The sequence below is a fragment of the Aulonocara sp. 'chitande type north' Nkhata Bay genome, linkage group LG5 (assembly GCF_057382095.1).
Source record: "Aulonocara sp. 'chitande type north' Nkhata Bay isolate Kocher_YH1m ecotype deep benthic linkage group LG5, A_spYH_male_GT1.1, whole genome shotgun sequence".
Classification (NCBI taxonomy): Eukaryota; Metazoa; Chordata; class Actinopteri; order Cichliformes; family Cichlidae; genus Aulonocara; species Aulonocara sp. 'chitande type north' Nkhata Bay.
In genome coordinates, this window is record NC_141348.1 from 48,044,632 (window position 1) to 48,061,710 (window position 17,079).

General features: G+C 40.1%; 3 protein-coding genes across 3 annotated transcripts; all 3 read right to left on the bottom strand.

The window, feature by feature from the left end:
• Positions 1-1,425: 1,425 nt before the first annotated feature.
• Positions 1,426-2,960, bottom strand: LOC147331589 (odorant receptor 131-2-like). Its single transcript, XM_086294115.1, has 4 exons — positions 2,815-2,960; positions 2,492-2,632; positions 1,945-2,209; positions 1,426-1,866 (listed from the first exon to the last, which is right to left on the bottom strand). Exons 1-4 carry the CDS (start codon positions 2,958-2,960, stop codon positions 1,477-1,479), a joined length of 942 nt encoding a protein of 313 aa, XP_086150241.1. The 3' UTR covers positions 1,426-1,476.
• A 2,375-nt stretch (positions 2,961-5,335) lies between these two features.
• On the bottom strand, positions 5,336-10,109 carry LOC147331590 (odorant receptor 131-2-like). Its single transcript, XM_086294116.1, has 5 exons — positions 10,082-10,109; positions 8,173-8,377; positions 7,435-7,573; positions 6,738-7,163; positions 5,336-5,617 (listed from the first exon to the last, which is right to left on the bottom strand). The coding sequence occupies exons 1-5, from the start codon at positions 10,107-10,109 to the stop codon at positions 5,336-5,338; spliced, it is 1,080 nt and encodes a 359-aa protein (XP_086150242.1).
• A 503-nt stretch (positions 10,110-10,612) lies between these two features.
• On the bottom strand, positions 10,613-14,225 carry LOC147331591 (odorant receptor 131-2-like). The gene is made up of 4 exons (XM_086294391.1): positions 14,016-14,225; positions 13,121-13,184; positions 12,701-12,820; positions 10,613-11,642 (listed from the first exon to the last, which is right to left on the bottom strand). The coding sequence occupies exons 2-4, from the start codon at positions 13,166-13,168 to the stop codon at positions 10,827-10,829; spliced, it is 984 nt and encodes a 327-aa protein (XP_086150517.1). The 5' UTR covers positions 13,169-13,184; positions 14,016-14,225; the 3' UTR covers positions 10,613-10,826.
• Positions 14,226-17,079: the final 2,854 nt, after the last annotated feature.

The window sequence follows — 17,079 nt, forward strand, 5'->3', positions numbered from 1 at the left end:
TGACACACAGAAATTTGGAATATGAGTCATGATGACATTCAGTAAGATTCCAAATTGATTCAAATATTCAGCAAAACTGTCCAGTTCACAAAGTGTTCTCATCATTTGCACATCTACAATCTTTTTATGTCACTGATCTGCTGCACGCTGGAGTTATAATACAGAAATGAGCATTTCATTGAGATAATGGGTCATACTTCTTTCCTTTTATATTTTTTCTCATATATTTTTAAATGTTCTGTTTACCTTTTTATTACACAAATTTTTTTTATGAGGAAACATGGGAAAAACACATTCCTGAGAAATAATAAGCGCAGTGTGTGCAGACCTGGGTTTTTAACATACCAGACTGGAAAAATTGTGTTTTGTAACAACAGATATTTCACTCAGTTTCATAATTTAAACATTTGTGAAAAGGTAACCTTCCTGTCCATACCTTAAGTACACATCATTATTACTATTACACTTTATTATGAACGTTATTGACCTGTTCATTGAGTGTTCTTTATTTTTGCTTTGTAAGGGTATATGAGTAGTACATTATTTCAATATTTAGGCAATCAAAGGGAAATTTTCAAATCAAAAATTACATTTAGCTAGTAAATAAAACAGAAGTCTTATCTCTCACAGCGAGTCTGTACAGTAAGCATTCCATGTTGGAAAGCTCCTGCATGTCTGTGATGAGGGCTCCATCTAGTGTGCATGATGAAGTTTTACAGCTCAGTCTGGGTCGATGGACGTCTTTGCTTCTCTTTTTTATTTTGTTCATAAACATTTTTCAGAATTTTACGTGCGGTGCAATAAGAAATTCTGTCATCTTCTCTGATAACTGGAACACCTAACCTGCTGTAATGCTTCTATCACCACACTGTTATTCACAGACTCCACTTGAGCAACTTCACATGAGTCAAAGTTCAAAACAAATCCTACCCTACACTCAGTTCATCATTTGTCTCATCCCGTTTTCTTTCTTCTGATTGGCTGCCCCTCTTAATCAGAATGTTTCATTAGCAAGTGGGGCTTCTGCATTTGCAGCCAGAGCTGACAGGGCTGTGTGCCTGACAGGGTACATGTACAAATCTATACTGTAGGCAAGTTTTAGCCACAAACTCTTCTGACTGCACCTACATAAAAATGTGCATAAGGTCAATTAATTTGCTTCATTTAGACCAGAGGTGTCCGACTCCAGGCCTCGAGGGCCGGTGTCCTGCAGGTTTTAGATGTGTCCTTGATCCATCACAGCTGATTGAAATTGCTAAATCACCTCCCCAACATGTCTTGAAGTTCTCCAGAGGCCTGGTAATGAGCTAATCATTTGAATCAGGTGCGTTGACCCAGGGTGAGATCTAAAACCTGCAGGACCCGGCCCTCGAGGCCTGGAGTTGGACAAACCTGATTCAGACCAAAATCAACGTCTGTGCTCACTGGATAAATCAGGTCAAACCACACTTTTTTAGGTATAGCGTGTGTTTAGAGTCAGTGCTTCTCAGGCACCCTGCACTTCCTGCTCTTCCCTCTAGATTTAAAACCTTTACAGCCAAAGTGAACCCTGAAGTGGCTGCTGAGCTTCTGGTCTCTGGCACCATAGATGAGTGGACTGAGCAGACGTGGAAGCAGGTTGGTGAACAGAAAGGTGGTGAATAGGATTATGGTCCTCTTATGGGGCCAGGCTGTGACTAAAATGAGGTTGATGAAGGGAGAAATGTATGACAGCATGCAGATGAGGAGCTGGACTCCATGCAGCAGGATAGTGTTGTGAGCATTTTTAGCAGAGGCCTGGTTAGAAGAAGAAACTGCCCGAGCAGCACAGAGGACCTTCATGTAGGTGACGATCAAAGTGAGGAAGACAAAAGAAAACAGGAGGACCTGAGGGAGAGAATTCAAGTTGATTTGATCCACCAATCATTTAAACTGAGCCATAAACGTAGAAAACGAACATGTCACCTGGATGACCAGACTTTGTGTCTCATGGTACGGTGTGTTGTACACAAAGGAGGGGTAACAGATGACGTTCTTCGTGAAGACAGAGAGGGGCTGGACGAGGAGGAGGATGATGACATCTGAGATGGAGGGGATGAAGGAGACAGCCCAGATCAGTGCAATCAGAGCGTACGCTCGCTGCACCGTGCAGAGCTGAGAGTGATGGAGAGGCCGGCAAACAGCAATGTAGCGTTCAACCGCCATGCCGGCCAGATTCAGAGGACTGTTCCTGCATGAAGACAGTTAGAACACACAGGTTTATATTTGCTCATGACGTCTGTGATTCTCTCTTTCTCCCTACAGTCTGAGTACAGCTCAGACTGTCTTAAAGTGCACATTGACTGTCCACTTTAATTGAACAAATAATAGCAGAATACTGCATTTCATTTAAAAGCGTAGTGAATATTTTGTCACCCACGCTTCATGTATGTTAACAGTTTTCAGGTGTACCTAATAATATGGTCAGTGGCTATGTACAAACTGTTATACTGTCTCTCGCACAGATACTTACTTGTTGGCTGTCACTGAGATGAGCAGCATGACACAGCAGGGAGCAAAGCTCAGGGGGGCGGTGTAGGTGAGGATCTGCAGCATCACAGTAACTGTCAGCATAATCATGTCATTGATGACCAGGTGGATGTAAAGCACGTACCTGCAGGAGACGGGACAGGAGAGGACCAAAGAGCAAAACGAGGCAACAGATGCAAAAAACAGTCCCAATGTTAGGTAGCAGAAATATCAAATTATAATAACAAACTTCATCCTGCTCTCAGTTTTCTTTTATTTATTATTGAAATTGATGTGATAGAAATCTTGTAGAAGGAAATGATACACCTGGGGTCTTGCTGGAAGACAACACTCTTAAAATAGGTATAGACAAACATCCCATTAATGTAGTTGATGATGAAGCCGAGAGCAAAGGAGACAAAGTTCTTTGTGAAGGCGTCATTGAAGCTGTCCTGGCGTTTGGTTGTGTTCATGTCACACCTCGTCCTGCTCGGACACGACAAACCGAACTCACCTAAAACAGAACGAAAGATGAAACTCAGAGAAACAACTCCACATATAGCACAAGGTTCAAGTGGTGTTTTTCATTCATTGCAACCACTGAGACAAATAAAACGTGTTTTTAACAGAAACTTGATTCTGTTGTTCATGATTCTTTTTCAAATCACGAACAAGAATCATGATTTGAATGAAACTAAAAGAAATGACAAAAGGAAGAATTTCATTTTAAGAAAAACAGACAAAAGAAAAATCAAAACAAACATTGTGTTACATGTTAATAAGATGTAGTTTGGTGAATTTTGCTGAAATATCACTGCCAGCCACCAAAAACAAAACATGTAAAATACAATGAGACAATGGAAGTACATTATGACTGTATAAGTCAATATTTATCACGACCGCCTTTATTGTCCTCCACACTGATGGTGATAGATCCTGATGACAAACTGGACTAAAAATGTGACATTTGGATTCATGTTTCTATTTTCATTCAAGTCCTAGTGTCTAAAGTCTGTTGTGCACAGACACAACACTGGTTCATCACTTGAGTTAGGATTTTTTATATAATGCGTGAACAATTCATAGGTCAGTGTCATGATGCTTAAGAAAAGAACAAAAGCTTTCTCTGAAATCGTTAGGTTCAAGGACTGGACTGAAAATAAGTGAAACAAGAAGAGTAATAAGCACTTTTTAGTCACTCTGCAGTTTCAGATGCCCTGAAAATTTTTAAATATCCTGCCATAAACACCACTTCATCTCTAAAGTCCAAAACCTTGTTGGTATTTGTTCATTATTCTTAAAATGATCACCATTCATATGTTTTCACAAAAAAATTCAAAACTTCAGCATTAAAAGACAGCAAACAGCAGATGTAAGTTACTTCTTCCTACTCTTAAGTCTTTAAGCAAAAATGACTTACTTCAACACGACACCGTTCTGGCCTGTGCTGATGTAATAGGCTGTGCAGCTGCGTGTGAGAAGTGAGAGGAACAGGAAGACGTGTGGTTATATAGATTTCGCTGCCGTAGTGATGTGAGATGATCCTGGAGAGGTGGGGAGCTGCAGGCCAGAGGGTGGATTATCATTTACGTTTTGAAAACTGTGTGTAGTTGTGAACTGTGAGTTTGTTTATCAGAAATCTTGTGCAAGAATATTATGAGAGATCTAAATGAGGTTTTATTCAAACAGCATGATCAGGTATTTACAATTCAGAAAACCCACACCGTATGAGCAAACGCTTTGGCGACAGTGGGAAGGAAAAACTCTCTTTTAACAGGAAAAAAGCTCCAAAAGAACAAGACTCAGGGAGGGGCGGGGCCATCTGCTGCGACCAGATGAGGTGAGAGAAGGAAAACAGACATGCTGTGGAAGAGAGATTACTAACTGCAGCTGGTGAGGGTTAGGGCAGGTATAAGCACCTCCTGCAGTTTATGTGTTTGTTGTGTTCAACACGTTCTCACTCCCAAAGCGTAACATTTTACGCTAGGTGACAAATCGTCAACATATTAAGTTTCCGGCTACCCACCACGTTCCGAAATGACGACCTCGGAAAAATGAGAACTGTCTGGACTGAATCTACACATGTTTGCTCTTTTTCTTCAAATCGCTTAGAAACACGCTATTTAACGTCATTAAAGCCCTGGTTAAGATCAGGAATAAGGTTAGGTTTAGGGCTGGAATACAGGGCTATTACCGAGGGAGCGTCATTGCACTGGATTTCAGCCATAACCCGCCGCGTACCATAAGAACGCCGAAGGTCTCCTTTGGTGTTCCTCAGGAACGCCGCAGGACGTGACAAAACGTCGGCATGTTACGCCTCGTGCTCTACCAGCTTCTGCTATATTAGGAAATGACCTGTTTCGTCCAGTTCCTCTGCACGAGAACAGCTGATACCTGGTGTTTTAGGAATGATGCTGATCTGCTCAGTACTGCTGACATCACTGTGGTTAATTTTAGGGTCACTCACTTTAAAACAAAACAAGTATTCTTGCTTTGACCTCTGACAGTTGATTTGTGTTCCGACACAATTATATAAACTTTATTCATATAAAAATGGTTTTGCAGTTAATTACATATATATTTTTAAATATCACAACTACCTTTATGATTTGTTTAAAAGTTTTTATAGACAAATTTCACAGTGTTTTGGTCGCGCTTTGATTCAGAAACACACGTGGATGACAAAAAAATACAGATTTCACTGGAAATGTATTAATCTGCACATCAGCCCATGCACTTTGAGCTTTAATTATTATAGATGTTATTTAAATCTATCCATCCATGAATGCATGACAAACAGGTGAAACAATGATCACACAGTGGGCTGTTTGTGTGCAGCAGACTGTGGTCAGGTTGAGCTGAGGTTCCCTGATTGTTTCACCTGAGGGTTCATTTTCTGTGACGCCAGCCTGAGCAGAGTCACGCTGTGTTCGTGACAGGAAAGGTATCGGGTCCAGTACTTCCTGAACTGCTCATCACGAAAGCCATAGATCATGGGGCTCAGGAAGCGAGGGATGATGTAGACAAGCAGGAAGAAGATGTATCGAATCTCCAGGCTCAGCTGAGGGAAGAGAGAGATCAGAGCCGCCTGAAGGGAGGGAACCACAAAGGCGAGCATGCACAGCAGCAGCTGAAACAAAAACAGAGTGTAGATAAAGCTGATTTATGCCTCTGGACTCAGATATTTTCAGATATATGTTCCTTTAACTGTTCAGGGGATGTGGTAAAAGTAACAATAGGGACAAAAAAGGACAAAGAGGCAAAACTGGCTTCTTTGTAGGTTGCTGGTTGCACCGGCAGCGGGCAAAGCCGGGTCTTCCAGATTTTTCTCCACAGCCACACGTTCCAGCTCCAGCTGGAAGGTGTTTCCAGGACAGCCAAGACATGGTGTTCCAGTTCAGATTCCCAGGAGGCCAACTGCCTGAACCACATCAACTGACCTTACTGTAAAGAGGATGCAACATGGAGGAGCAGCAGCTCTACTCCAACATCCTTCCAGATCTTTAAGCTCCTCACTCCATCTCTAAGGCTAAGCCCATGCACCCATATGAAGCAAACTCATTTCAGCTGCTTGTATTCATGACCTTACTCAGATTTCATTGCCATAGCTGAGGGTTATAATGTAGATGGACTAATAAATCAAAATCTGTTCCAATGCCCACATTGCTGCTGATGCTGTTCCAGTCCACTCACTCTCCACCTTCCCATCACTCATGAATAAAATCAGGTTCTCAGACCGATGAATTTTCGCAGTACACCAGACTGGTGGCTCTAGGGAACTCGGCTGTAACCCTTCTCCAAATCTACAAAACAATGTAGACTGGACGGTCAAACTCCCACGATGCCTCCAAAAGTCCCACAAAGGTGAAGATCAGCTCTACTGTTCCATGGCCTGTTTGAAATCTGCATTGCTCGTCATGGATTTAAGGGCAGAGCCTCCTTCCCATCAGCCAGAAACAAACTGTCCCCAGTAAACTGAGCAGTACCCTGATAAATGGAGCAATTATACAACAGTCTCAGTTTTTTAAAAATGGCACCTTCCACACTCTGTCTCCACCTCCTACTTGTTTGTTGTTTTGGGAATTTTTTTTTTTAAATTCAAGATAGAATTAAGTAAACGGTTTAAAAATCTCGTTGCTCTTCATCACACCATCTTTGAACATTTAAGGGGGAACTAGTGATAAAGGCAGATGATAATGTTTGGTGAATGGTGTCGATTCATAAATGCTTTTTCATGGTGTGACACCCACCTGCACCCCATGAAGCAGCACGGTGTTCCTGGCTCTCTTCACAGAGACGAGGCTTGTTGAGACAGCCTGCGCTGTCAGCATGATCTTACAGTAGGTGTAGAGCAGCGCAAGGGCCACAAAGGAGAGGTAAGTCCCGTCAAACACACAGTTCTTGTAGTAAATGGACTGGTCACGAAAAAGAAGTGAGTGGTCACAAAAAATCTTGGTGTGGAAGAAACTCGGAGGCTCCTTGATGATCGTGATGAGGAGGTCGGTGATGGGCGGGGTGATGGTGAGGATGACGATGACGCAGATGAGGAGGAGAGTGCGAGGGATGTTACACATCTGGCTGTAGTGCAGAGGGAAACAGATGGAGATGTAGCGCTCCACAGCCATGCCGGCCAGGATGAGAGGGGTGGAGCGAGTGGTGAGGACCGCTGTCATGATCTAAGGATGGGAGAGGAGGGTGGAGGGAGAGCACAAAGGTTAACAACGGTGTATAGTAGTTAATTTGTAGATCACAGAGTTATATTCTTCTTTACTACCTGTTGTGGATTATAAATCAATAATAACAGTATTCATACTGATCCTGTGAAGATGCAGCACTGTTTTCCTTTCCTCTGTTTACGTTAGATGGTCTGTAGTCAGGATCCCATAGAAGGATGACATGACATGCAAAACATATGTGATGGGCTTGACTGATGCTGCTGTGATTTACCAGAAGGCAGCAAACAGAGGCATGGATCTTCCTGAAGATGTAGCTGATCACATAGAGAGCTGTCACCAGGGTTAGCTGCAGAGCATCATTGATCACCATGGAGATGAACATGATGTATCGCGGGTTCTCGTAGAAGAGACTAGGGTCAGAACAAAGAGCTGAGAGCTGAGAGACAGATGCTGTGGTTTATGTTTGTGTGTATACCATATCATCACATGCAAGTTTTTCTACTTTGGATTCATCTGCTTATTTTTGAACATTTTCCAGGAAATGTCTCTTCCTTTTCTCTTTTCAAACCAGTTTAGGCTTTTTATTGCTAAACTGGAGATTAAACTGGACTAATGCAGCGAAGTCTAAAGCTGTTTTCACATAAGAGCTCTGGACTGAATTCGCCCTTACTCGTGTGTTGGACACAAGTTCGAAGGGTCACCTCTGGATGTATTCTCAGTGCTGAAAATGCCTCATTTGAGGTGAGGGTGCTTCCTCGGTAGAGCTTGCAAGAGTCCCTATATATGAATTCACCACATTACTTTTATACCACAGTAAATAATATCAAACAGACTTTTCATGCAGCATTATACTCGAGACTCAAAGGTTAAATGTGTCCAACATCTGACTTCTCATGTGCATCTTTTCTTAATAAAAACATTTTAATATGGAAGAAGGCAGAAGAATGTAACCTTTGGGAGTTTTGCTGTCCTCTAATACGTTTTTGTGTATCCCTGAGGCTCTGAGTACCTGTGTCGTTGGAAGGTGTGCACCATGCTGCCATTGATGATACTGAGGACCAGCCACACCAGCATGGCCACTATGTTCTTGGTCAGAATGCTTGAGAAGCTCTCCTTAACACCTTGTGTCTGGACAGAGGTGGTATTTGACACCAGCGGGTCCAGAGGCCCAGTGGAGGTGGAGTTCATGACCAGCATCTCCTCCTTCTCACTGTCTGAAGGAGCAAAGAAATAAAACCTACAGTTATACAACAGTTATACTAATGAACTTCTTCAATTATTAATTACACACTGCATCTTTAATTAATGATAAATCTTTGATCAATAGTAAAAAAAAAAGACACATTTCTGGAATATGTTAAAGTACATGGTATGGATATGTTTTATTATTATTATTATTATTATTATTATTATTATTATTAGCACAAGTATTATAGTGAAAAAGGTAACGCTATAATAACATTTTAGAATAATGAGGATAGAAACATGTTAGCCTTCACACACCTGTGCACAGATCTGCTCTTTACAGTAAGGTCAGAGGTCATTTCTAATTCTGTTCTCTCTTCTAAAAAACAAACAAAAGATTCAAGAGTGCAGAAACATTGTTTTTGTGAGTAACTCAAACACAACATAACCTATGTTCATATGCACACACTAAGAAAAGAGAGATGATTAGATTAAAAAATTATTCTGTTTCACTGCCGATACATCAACATTCACATTTTATATGTTAATATCATCAGGGAAAATATACAGATGAACAGAAGAAAAACCTTTTTACAACTTTCAGCCTTTACAAACCAACAAAATAGGAAATATTCATATTTAAAATATTGCATTAATGTATCCTGAAGCTTTGATAGCAAGAGATGGCAATCACAGGCTAGAGTGATGTGCAAAGACATTAAACAGACAGATGTCAGAGCCTCTCACCTGCTGACTCCCTGACTGGGCCTGCTGGCTCTGATAAGCCCCTTAAATATGATCCGTCCTCTACAGGATGATGTCAGATTACTAATTTCAAAACTGGAGCTTTGAGTGGTGCAAACCACAGGACACCACTGTTGTCATGCAGCCAGGCAATTACAACATGTTGCTGTGTTTAATGTAAAGACATTATATCCATGTCCAAAGCTGCTGAAGACCATAAAGTCAGAAAAAACCACACCAAGATGGAAATGCTGGAAATTATTTTGTCACAAAAAGAAATCATGTCTGGGTCCAAATGCAGATTAAATCGAGACCTTTCATTTCGATCATTTAACCTACATCATGATACAACCCTTAAAAGCTTCACTGAAAATTAACATTTTGAGCTTTACTCCAGATATCAATGATAAAAACCCAAATAAAACATCCAGAGTACCAAAGCTTGTTTTTGTATTCCTAATCATAGTCATGAAGTGGGTTTATCTGGATATATTCTATGACATTAATGCTCAAAGTGGGATACATATAAATTGTTGCTCAACAAAAATAAGATTTTGGTTTTAGAATAATTGACTCTATTATATTTTCATTCATTTTGATATCTCCTGTGATGAGGAGTCAAAAATGATGTGACTTCAAAAGCATGTAGCTCTAATTTTAATTTTCGTAATATGAGGGTAAAATTATTTTTTGTATTAAAAAAGCAGATTTTGAGGTCGGCTGAAACTTTTTTTAAAGGTTTTATCAGATGGTTTTGATCTTGCTTTTCCTTCAGGCTGCATTTGATTTCATTCAGTGTCCCATTCTGCAGTTTTAGTCTGTGAGACAGTGGTGAGCTGGATTTGTGTTAGAAATATAACCAGCAACATTATTTTGCTTGACTGACTTCCTGCTCACTGCGAGTCTTAGCGAAGGATTAGAAAAAGGCCAACATTGGTTATCAAGTAAACCTGGGCAGGTGTTAGTACACCAGGATGACCCCAGGATACCTGCTGCGAGAAACACAGATTTCAACATGTTACGCAGCCTTTCTCTGTAAAATAAATATAAACCGAGACATCAATAAACTCAGAATGTTTTCATTCAGTAGGTTTTACAGCAGAGAATAGATTTTGCCACAAGGTGGAGCTTTTTTCCATTGAGACTGTACATGTGGGAGAGGTGCTGCTCGGTGTAGCAGTGTCAACAGTATCCTGAAGGATAAATTAGTCTATGTGCTTCCTCTGCATGCTGGGTTTGGAGTTTATCTCTGTCACTGAAGATCGGTGCCACATTTAAAATGGTTTGGCTTAATGAAAGTGAACACAACTCTTACGAAAAGTGTAGCGGAAAAAGAAATGTGCTGACGTAAGGCATCTGTACTGGAGTCCAAACTGCAGCTGAAAAAACAGAAAAGAGTCTGAACTGTTGCTAACACAGAAAAAGTCAGTGCTTCATATCAAACCATAAAAACATTTTTTATGGTCTTGGGTAATCTGTCCTTTATTCTCCCACACAAATGAGTTTTTTTTTATCCCTGATTTAATTTGTTGGGACGTGGCCTCCCCAATAAGCATTCGCTCCTTTGAACAGTTTGTTTTCTCCTTAATCTCTGAGACATTCACACATTCAGACCACATGAAATTAGATATTTGCACTTGCCAGGATTGTCAACATAAAATACATTTTTATGTATTTATTTTTCACATTAAAACATTGCAAATTAAAGGTTTTCTTCAAGCACTATACAAGTCTCTATAAGTGGTCTTTGTCCTCGGGTGTTACTTTCTTCACTTTGTTTCTGCATCTGTTGCTCAGAAAGTCCATCCTGAGGTACTCCCTGAACTTCTTGTCTCTGACACCGTAGATGATTGGACTCAGAAAACGGGGCAGGATGTAGACGATCAGGTAGTTTGCAAATCTGATTTCGAGGATCCAACCTGGGAAGATGATGTGCAGGACCACCTCCACGCTAGGAGAGACGTAGGAGAGCATGCACATAGCCAGCTGGGCCCCGTGGAGGAGGATGGTGTTCCTGGCCTTCTGGGCTGATGTCTTATCTGTGGAGAGGGCTCTGGCTGCAAACAGGATCCTCAAGTAGGTGACGACCAGAATCAGAAACACACAGGAGAAGTAGATGATATCAACGGCTTGCCTTTTGTACGCCAGGATCGGGTCTTTGAACACATTCTGGCGCAAGCAGAACACCGACTCATGAAAGAAGCTCAGAGACTCGGTTGCAAGTGTTACAAACAGATCTGTAATATCAGGAGCCACACAGATAAACCAAATCATCCCGATGACGATGTAGGTCCTCCTCACGGTGCAGATTTGGGTATACCGCAGAGGTTCGCATATGGCTATGTAGCGCTCGATGGCCATGGCAGCTAAGTTGACAGGGGTGTTTCTGGTGGTGAAGACTGCCACCAGGATGAAGAAGCAGCAGAAGGCGACGTTAATCTTGTAGAAGATGTAGCTGAGGATGAAGAGCATGATGGTGACAGTCAGCTGGATGGCATCGTTGATCACCATGTGGATGAAGAGGATGTAACGAGGGTCGTCATGAAAGGTCTGAAGGAGGAAACAGAAGGAGTGAAATGTCCTGTGCTGTGATACTTCTGTGTGACACTCCTCGGTGAGTTTGGTGTAGAGGCACATGAATCACTTCTGCATCTGATGCATTCAAACCTCACTGCAAATTTCCAGACATGCACATTAATCGTGAACTCCAGCTTTAAATCACAGCTGTGGACAAAAGTTTACCCAACGAACAGAGTCACAGCGACCTCTATAGAGAGGCAGCTGAGAGGAAGCAGAATGACTCTGTGCTTAACAGCAATAGAGATTTTGTTCAGACTATTGTAGAGTTTTGTTTCTCCATGGACTGAAAAGAAAAGAGTGACGGGCGTAAGTAGAGTTTGGGGGAAATACTGCCTCAAAAACAGTTTTATTAGCTGCGGTTTCATGTACTCCTTTTTTCTAAATTCCATAAAAATAAAACGTCCTCTGTTTTTAGACACATTAAGGACGAATAACAATAAGAAACTTTTACAACCCTCCAAATTTTTGTATCACTCACTCAGCAGCAGAAATAATACCGGCCTTATCATCAAATATGGAGTGAATGGAAAAAAAAAACCTTTACAGGTGCCTGATGTCACTCACGGTCAGCTTTGTCTTTGCTGCTGTTGTTAGTACAAAATGCCTTCAGTGTCTTACTGGAGTGCAGTGAAGCACACACTCTTGAAACAGCAAGATCAAATATCAAAATCTCTGCTGTATCTATATTTCAAACATGCTTTGTACGTGTGTTTTGGTACTTTCTTCTTATTTTTTTGTCACTGTTTTTCTCTATGTGTTGACCTTATAATGACATCTTTAAATTGTTTTGTGTAATTTCCTGTAAGTATGCACTAAACAAACATTTATCAGTTCATACATGTGTGTGACGTGTATGTTCTGTGGGCGCTGCAGGGCCAGTCAACTAAAATATCATATTAATAACATGTTTTGGATTAATAATTATAAATGACAGGATAAATAATAATATGTGACAAATAAGCTGCTGTGTGTGTGTGTGTGTGTGTGTGTGTGTGTGTGTGTGTGTGTGTGTGTGTGTGTGTGTTTACCTGGTGTCTAAAAAACGTGACCACCAAGGTGCCGTTGATGTAACTGAGTGTGAGCCAGACCAGAACCACGATCAGGTTCTTGACAAACGCTGTGGTGAAAGTATCTCTGATGAGCAGCAGCTGATCCAGCAACGAGAGACAAGAAATTCAGTTTATCTGCTTCTGGTGTCTGTTAGCACACACTTGAAACAGGAAACGGAGAATAACAGCAAACAACATCTTCATTGTTTATTTGAGTGATAGTGTCTGGACTGAATTTTCCTCTTGTAGCCTTGATAAAAGTACATTTTACTGAGCAGACTTTCAAGTTTTAGTAATTTGTTTACACCATAAAGTAAATCAACATGAGGATTTTATTTAAATATCAATAGATTTATATTTTAACTGATTTAATTATTTACTGGAGCTGCTTTACTGAACCTGATAAGGGACGGTCATGTTGCCTCTGAGACCCAGCAGTGAGCTCATTCTTCACATGTGAGACCTGAGGGAGGATGGACGCAGACAACACAATACCTGTTTAAATAACTCATCCTAGTACAACTACATTAATAGTAGTATCATAATTTTAATAATCAGTTAAAAAAAAAATCTTGCATACCACGATTTAAAAAGTGGACACTTTCCCCTAAAATAAAGGAGCTGTGAGTTTTACAATTTTACTGCCACATTATTATGAATTTCATACTTTGTTCTGAGTCTGTATTTTAGTCTTAGCTGCTGATGCTTTAACAGATCAGATTTTTTTTGATCTCCCCCATTACCTGTCTGACATGAGCGTCGGCCAAAACTCAAACCATTCTCAGTTATTCTATAACTATAATATCATACATGTTAACAGCAGATTCATTTAGGTCTGGGTCTGTGTTTAAATAAACATTTGATTAAACAAAAACTGCCATGCCCTTTCCTTTTCATCACAAAGTTATAAAATTGTGGTTTTATTTCAGTTAGTGCAGTTTTATTCCATATAATGTTAATAAATGTCTACCTGAGCACTCAAAGGGCTTTATGCAAATTGCTTCATTTACCCATAAACACACTTTCTATCTAACATTCACACACATTCAAATTGGATGGATGAATCAGAGCAACTTGGGGTTGCTGCCTCTAGAATGGCAATATTAGTAATAGTAGTAATACTCCATTACATGTGAATGACCTCAAATTTTACATTTAGGTAAATAATATTTAAAACATTAAATTAGAATATCATTTAAAATATAGAATATAGTTAAATCATATAAATAAAGGAACAGAGTAACTGCTGCCATGCAAACAAATTCACACTGCAGAGATTTTAATGAGGACCTACCTGAGTGCAGGTGAAACACAGAAGGCAGGCAGTGTGAGAGCGGAGCTTTTATAAGCGTTTCAGTGTTTATCACAGGAGGGAAAGCTTCCTGATGATGACAGTGATGGTGCTGCTGTGATTGCTATGGTCTCAAATATGAGATTTGAAAAAAAAATCAAATGGTTAAAAAAATAACAGAAAAATAAATGTTAATCTCTGTCAGCTGTACCAACTCATTGCTTTTACTGTAAAACAGGGGTGGGGAACTCCAGGCCTCAAGGCCCGTGTCCTGCAGGCTTTAGATGTGTCCTTGATCCAACACAGCTGATTTAAATGGTTAAATTACCTCTTCAACATTTCTTGAAGTTCTCCTGAGGCCTGGTAATGAACTAATCATTTGATTCAGGTGTGTTGACCCAGTGTGAGATCTGAAACCTGCAGGACACGGCCCTCGAGGCCTGGAGTTGCCCACCCCTGCTGTAAAGGGACCAGTCATGTATAATCCCCCAACAAAGGCCAAGTCTGAAGCATGAATGCTCTTTGTCACAGTTTCTTAAAAATATATGAATCAGTCACAGCGATTTTCATTATCCTTAATTTATAAGATAAAAAGGCCAAAAAGAAGAGAAGAAAATGAAGCATATTCTGACCTAAGAGGACTTTATTTATTATTTATTACCAAAGCATGATGCACAGTAAACCCCAAACTAACCTCTGATCATTGAAGGCTGGTGGTGAGTATTTTCTGCTTTACTTTTAGTGTTTTCATTGCACATTAACATGGAATTTATACAAAATGTCTCATCATTTCTTGACTAATCCCAGTGGATATTTTCTTTTCATTGAATAATTATAAGCCCCCCCCCGGAAAAAAGAAATATGCTTTATAAAATCAAGCAATAGTATTTATTTATTTATTTGCAGCATAAAAAACACAAATTAAGTTAATAATAAAGTTTTATACTGTTGCAGATGTTACAGGCCTTCGATGGGGTCTGTTTTTAAACTGTATTTTTTAACAGAAAAGCAGAGACAGGAGACATCAGTTGCGTTCGGTCTGCAGGCTCTTCCTCGTCTGGTTTATTAACAGAATTTAACAACGTCCTTTTCTTTTCATTTAGACACACACATTTCTCTTTTAACAACACAAACATTCAATTAGGTCCATAGCTCAAACCCTTTTGGTTACCTTGCACTCTCGCAAGAATAAACTTACAAAATAATCATTGTATATGAGTGTCCTTATTTACAATAAATCTGTAACCAATTCTAGTGCATTTCAGCATCAAAAACATTTCTGTGCAGCACCACTAACACTGCAATTAACCCGCTTATATACCATTATACATTCCTTATACTTTAACAGATTCAAACAACATATTACATTTGTAACCAATAAACAAAAATATTCTTCCATTGCTCACAAACAGTTCACAATCATCCACAAACAGTATACATCAGATTATTTACATTTGACACATAAGAACTGGGTAGGTCCTATTCAACTGTAACTTCCAATAATGTCAGGATAAAAGAAGCGTCTTAAGAGCTGCGTTTGTCACAAAATAAAACAGGTAATAAGACCAGCTGCCTATTTAGACTAAGAGTGAAATGGCGGCTTCACTGCAAAAACTCAAAATCTTACCAAGTATATTTGTCTTATTTCTAGTCAAAATTATCTCATTACACTTAAAATAAGACACAATCAGCTACAGGGCAACATTTCAGTAAGCTAAAGGAACTTGTTTCAAGACAGTGAATCTTGAAACTAGAGAAAAACTAGAGATTTTTCACTTGTTCCACTGGCAGATTTTTTCACTTATTTTAAGCTAAAATATCTTGTATTAAGTGAAAAAATCTGCCAGTGGAACAAGTGAAAAATCTCTAGTTTTTCTCTAGTTTCAAGATTCACTGTCTTGAAACAAGTTCCTTTAGCTTACTGAAATGTTGCCCTGTAGCTGATTGTGTCTTATTTTAAGTGTAATGAGATAATTTTGACTAGAAATAAGACAAATATACTTGGTAAGATTTTGAGTTTTTGCAGTGTTCCATTACAAATGGCGGTATAGTTAGCTTTCTCTCAATCGGTGAAAACACACTCTCTCACAATATTCGCGGTCTTTAAACTAAGACAGAAAAAGGTTTCTTGCCTTTATATGTACATTGCAGTGAGCAAACTTGAACCACTAACCTGTTTTTTTAACAGAAAAGCAGAGACAGGTAGTGATGTTCGATTCGTGAACAAATCGTTCAATACTCGAGAATCACTTTACTGACTCGTGAATCATGATTCACAAGCCCAACTGACTCACTGACTCATCCCTGTTGCTGTTAGCAAACTAATTCCATTAGTAGAAATATATCTAGCTTATAATTAAAATTGTGGGGGGAAAAAACAACAGCCAGTTTCGTAACAAAAGGATTTCTGCTCTGAACTGGAAGAAAAAACCCTGAGTAGAAGCTCACATCAAGAAAATAGCTCCTCGGTTCAGAGTAGCATCGCGCTGCTAACATGCTAACAACACATTTGAGCTACTCACCCCCTCCCTCCTGTGCTGAATCGTAAGCGTAAGCGAATCACTCAGGACTCGCTCACCCCCTCCCTCCTTTGCTGAATCATAGAGCGAGCGAACGAATCACTCACTCACCCCCTCCCTTCTGTGCTGAATCATTGAGCGAGCGAACGAATCACTCACTCACTCACTCACTCACTCACTCTTCTTTCCATTTCTCAGCATAACCTCTTGCAGTTTGTGGCTCTCCATCAGTAACCAACTTGAACAGGAGGTCTACTGGCATTCGTGGATGTCGACCAAAAAGCAGAAAGAATGGTGAGTAACCCGTTGTTTCATGGCGCGTGCAATTGTACGCATGAACCATCTGTGGGAGATACTCTCTCCATCTTTCTTTTTTTTCTTCACCCAGGGTCCTCAGCATCTGCAAATTGGTACAATTAAAGCGTTCAGCTGGGTTGCCCTGAGGGTGGTACGGAGTTGTTCGAGAGTGCCCCACATTGCTCAACTGTTGTAGAGTCCGGAAAAGCTCGTTCTCGAACTCCCGCCCCTGATCATGGTGCAGCCTTAAA

Bases quoted from the DNA above. Each gene is read 5' to 3' on its own strand.
- LOC147331589 (XM_086294115.1), bottom strand. From the start codon at position 2,960: ATGAACACAACCAAACGCCAGGACAGCTTCAATGACGCCTTCACAAAG. The intron at 2,633-2,814 runs GTGTATCATTTC...CGTCTCCTGCAG, and splicing joins GTCTTCCAGCAAGACCCCAG to GTACGTGCTTTACATCCACC. The intron at 1,867-1,944 runs GTGACATGTTCG...TCTCTCCCTCAG, and splicing joins CACAAAGTCTGGTCATCCAG to GTCCTCCTGTTTTCTTTTGT.
- LOC147331590 (XM_086294116.1), bottom strand. From the start codon at position 10,109: ATGTTGAAATCTGTGTTTCTCGCAGCAG. The intron at 8,378-10,081 runs GTATCCTGGGGT...TTGCTCCTTCAG, and splicing joins ATCTGTGTTTCTCGCAGCAG to ACAGTGAGAAGGAGGAGATG. The intron at 5,618-6,737 runs GTGGGTGTCACA...TTTTTGTTTCAG, and splicing joins TGCTGCTTCATGGGGTGCAG to CTGCTGCTGTGCATGCTCGC.
- LOC147331591 (XM_086294391.1), bottom strand. From the start codon at position 13,168: ATGAGCTCACTGCTGGGTCTCAGAGGCAACATGACCGTCCCTTATCAG. The intron at 12,821-13,120 runs GTTCAGTAAAGC...TTGCTGGATCAG, and splicing joins ACATGACCGTCCCTTATCAG to CTGCTGCTCATCAGAGATAC. The intron at 11,643-12,700 runs GTAAACACACAC...TTCCTCCTTCAG, and splicing joins TCACGTTTTTTAGACACCAG to ACCTTTCATGACGACCCTCG.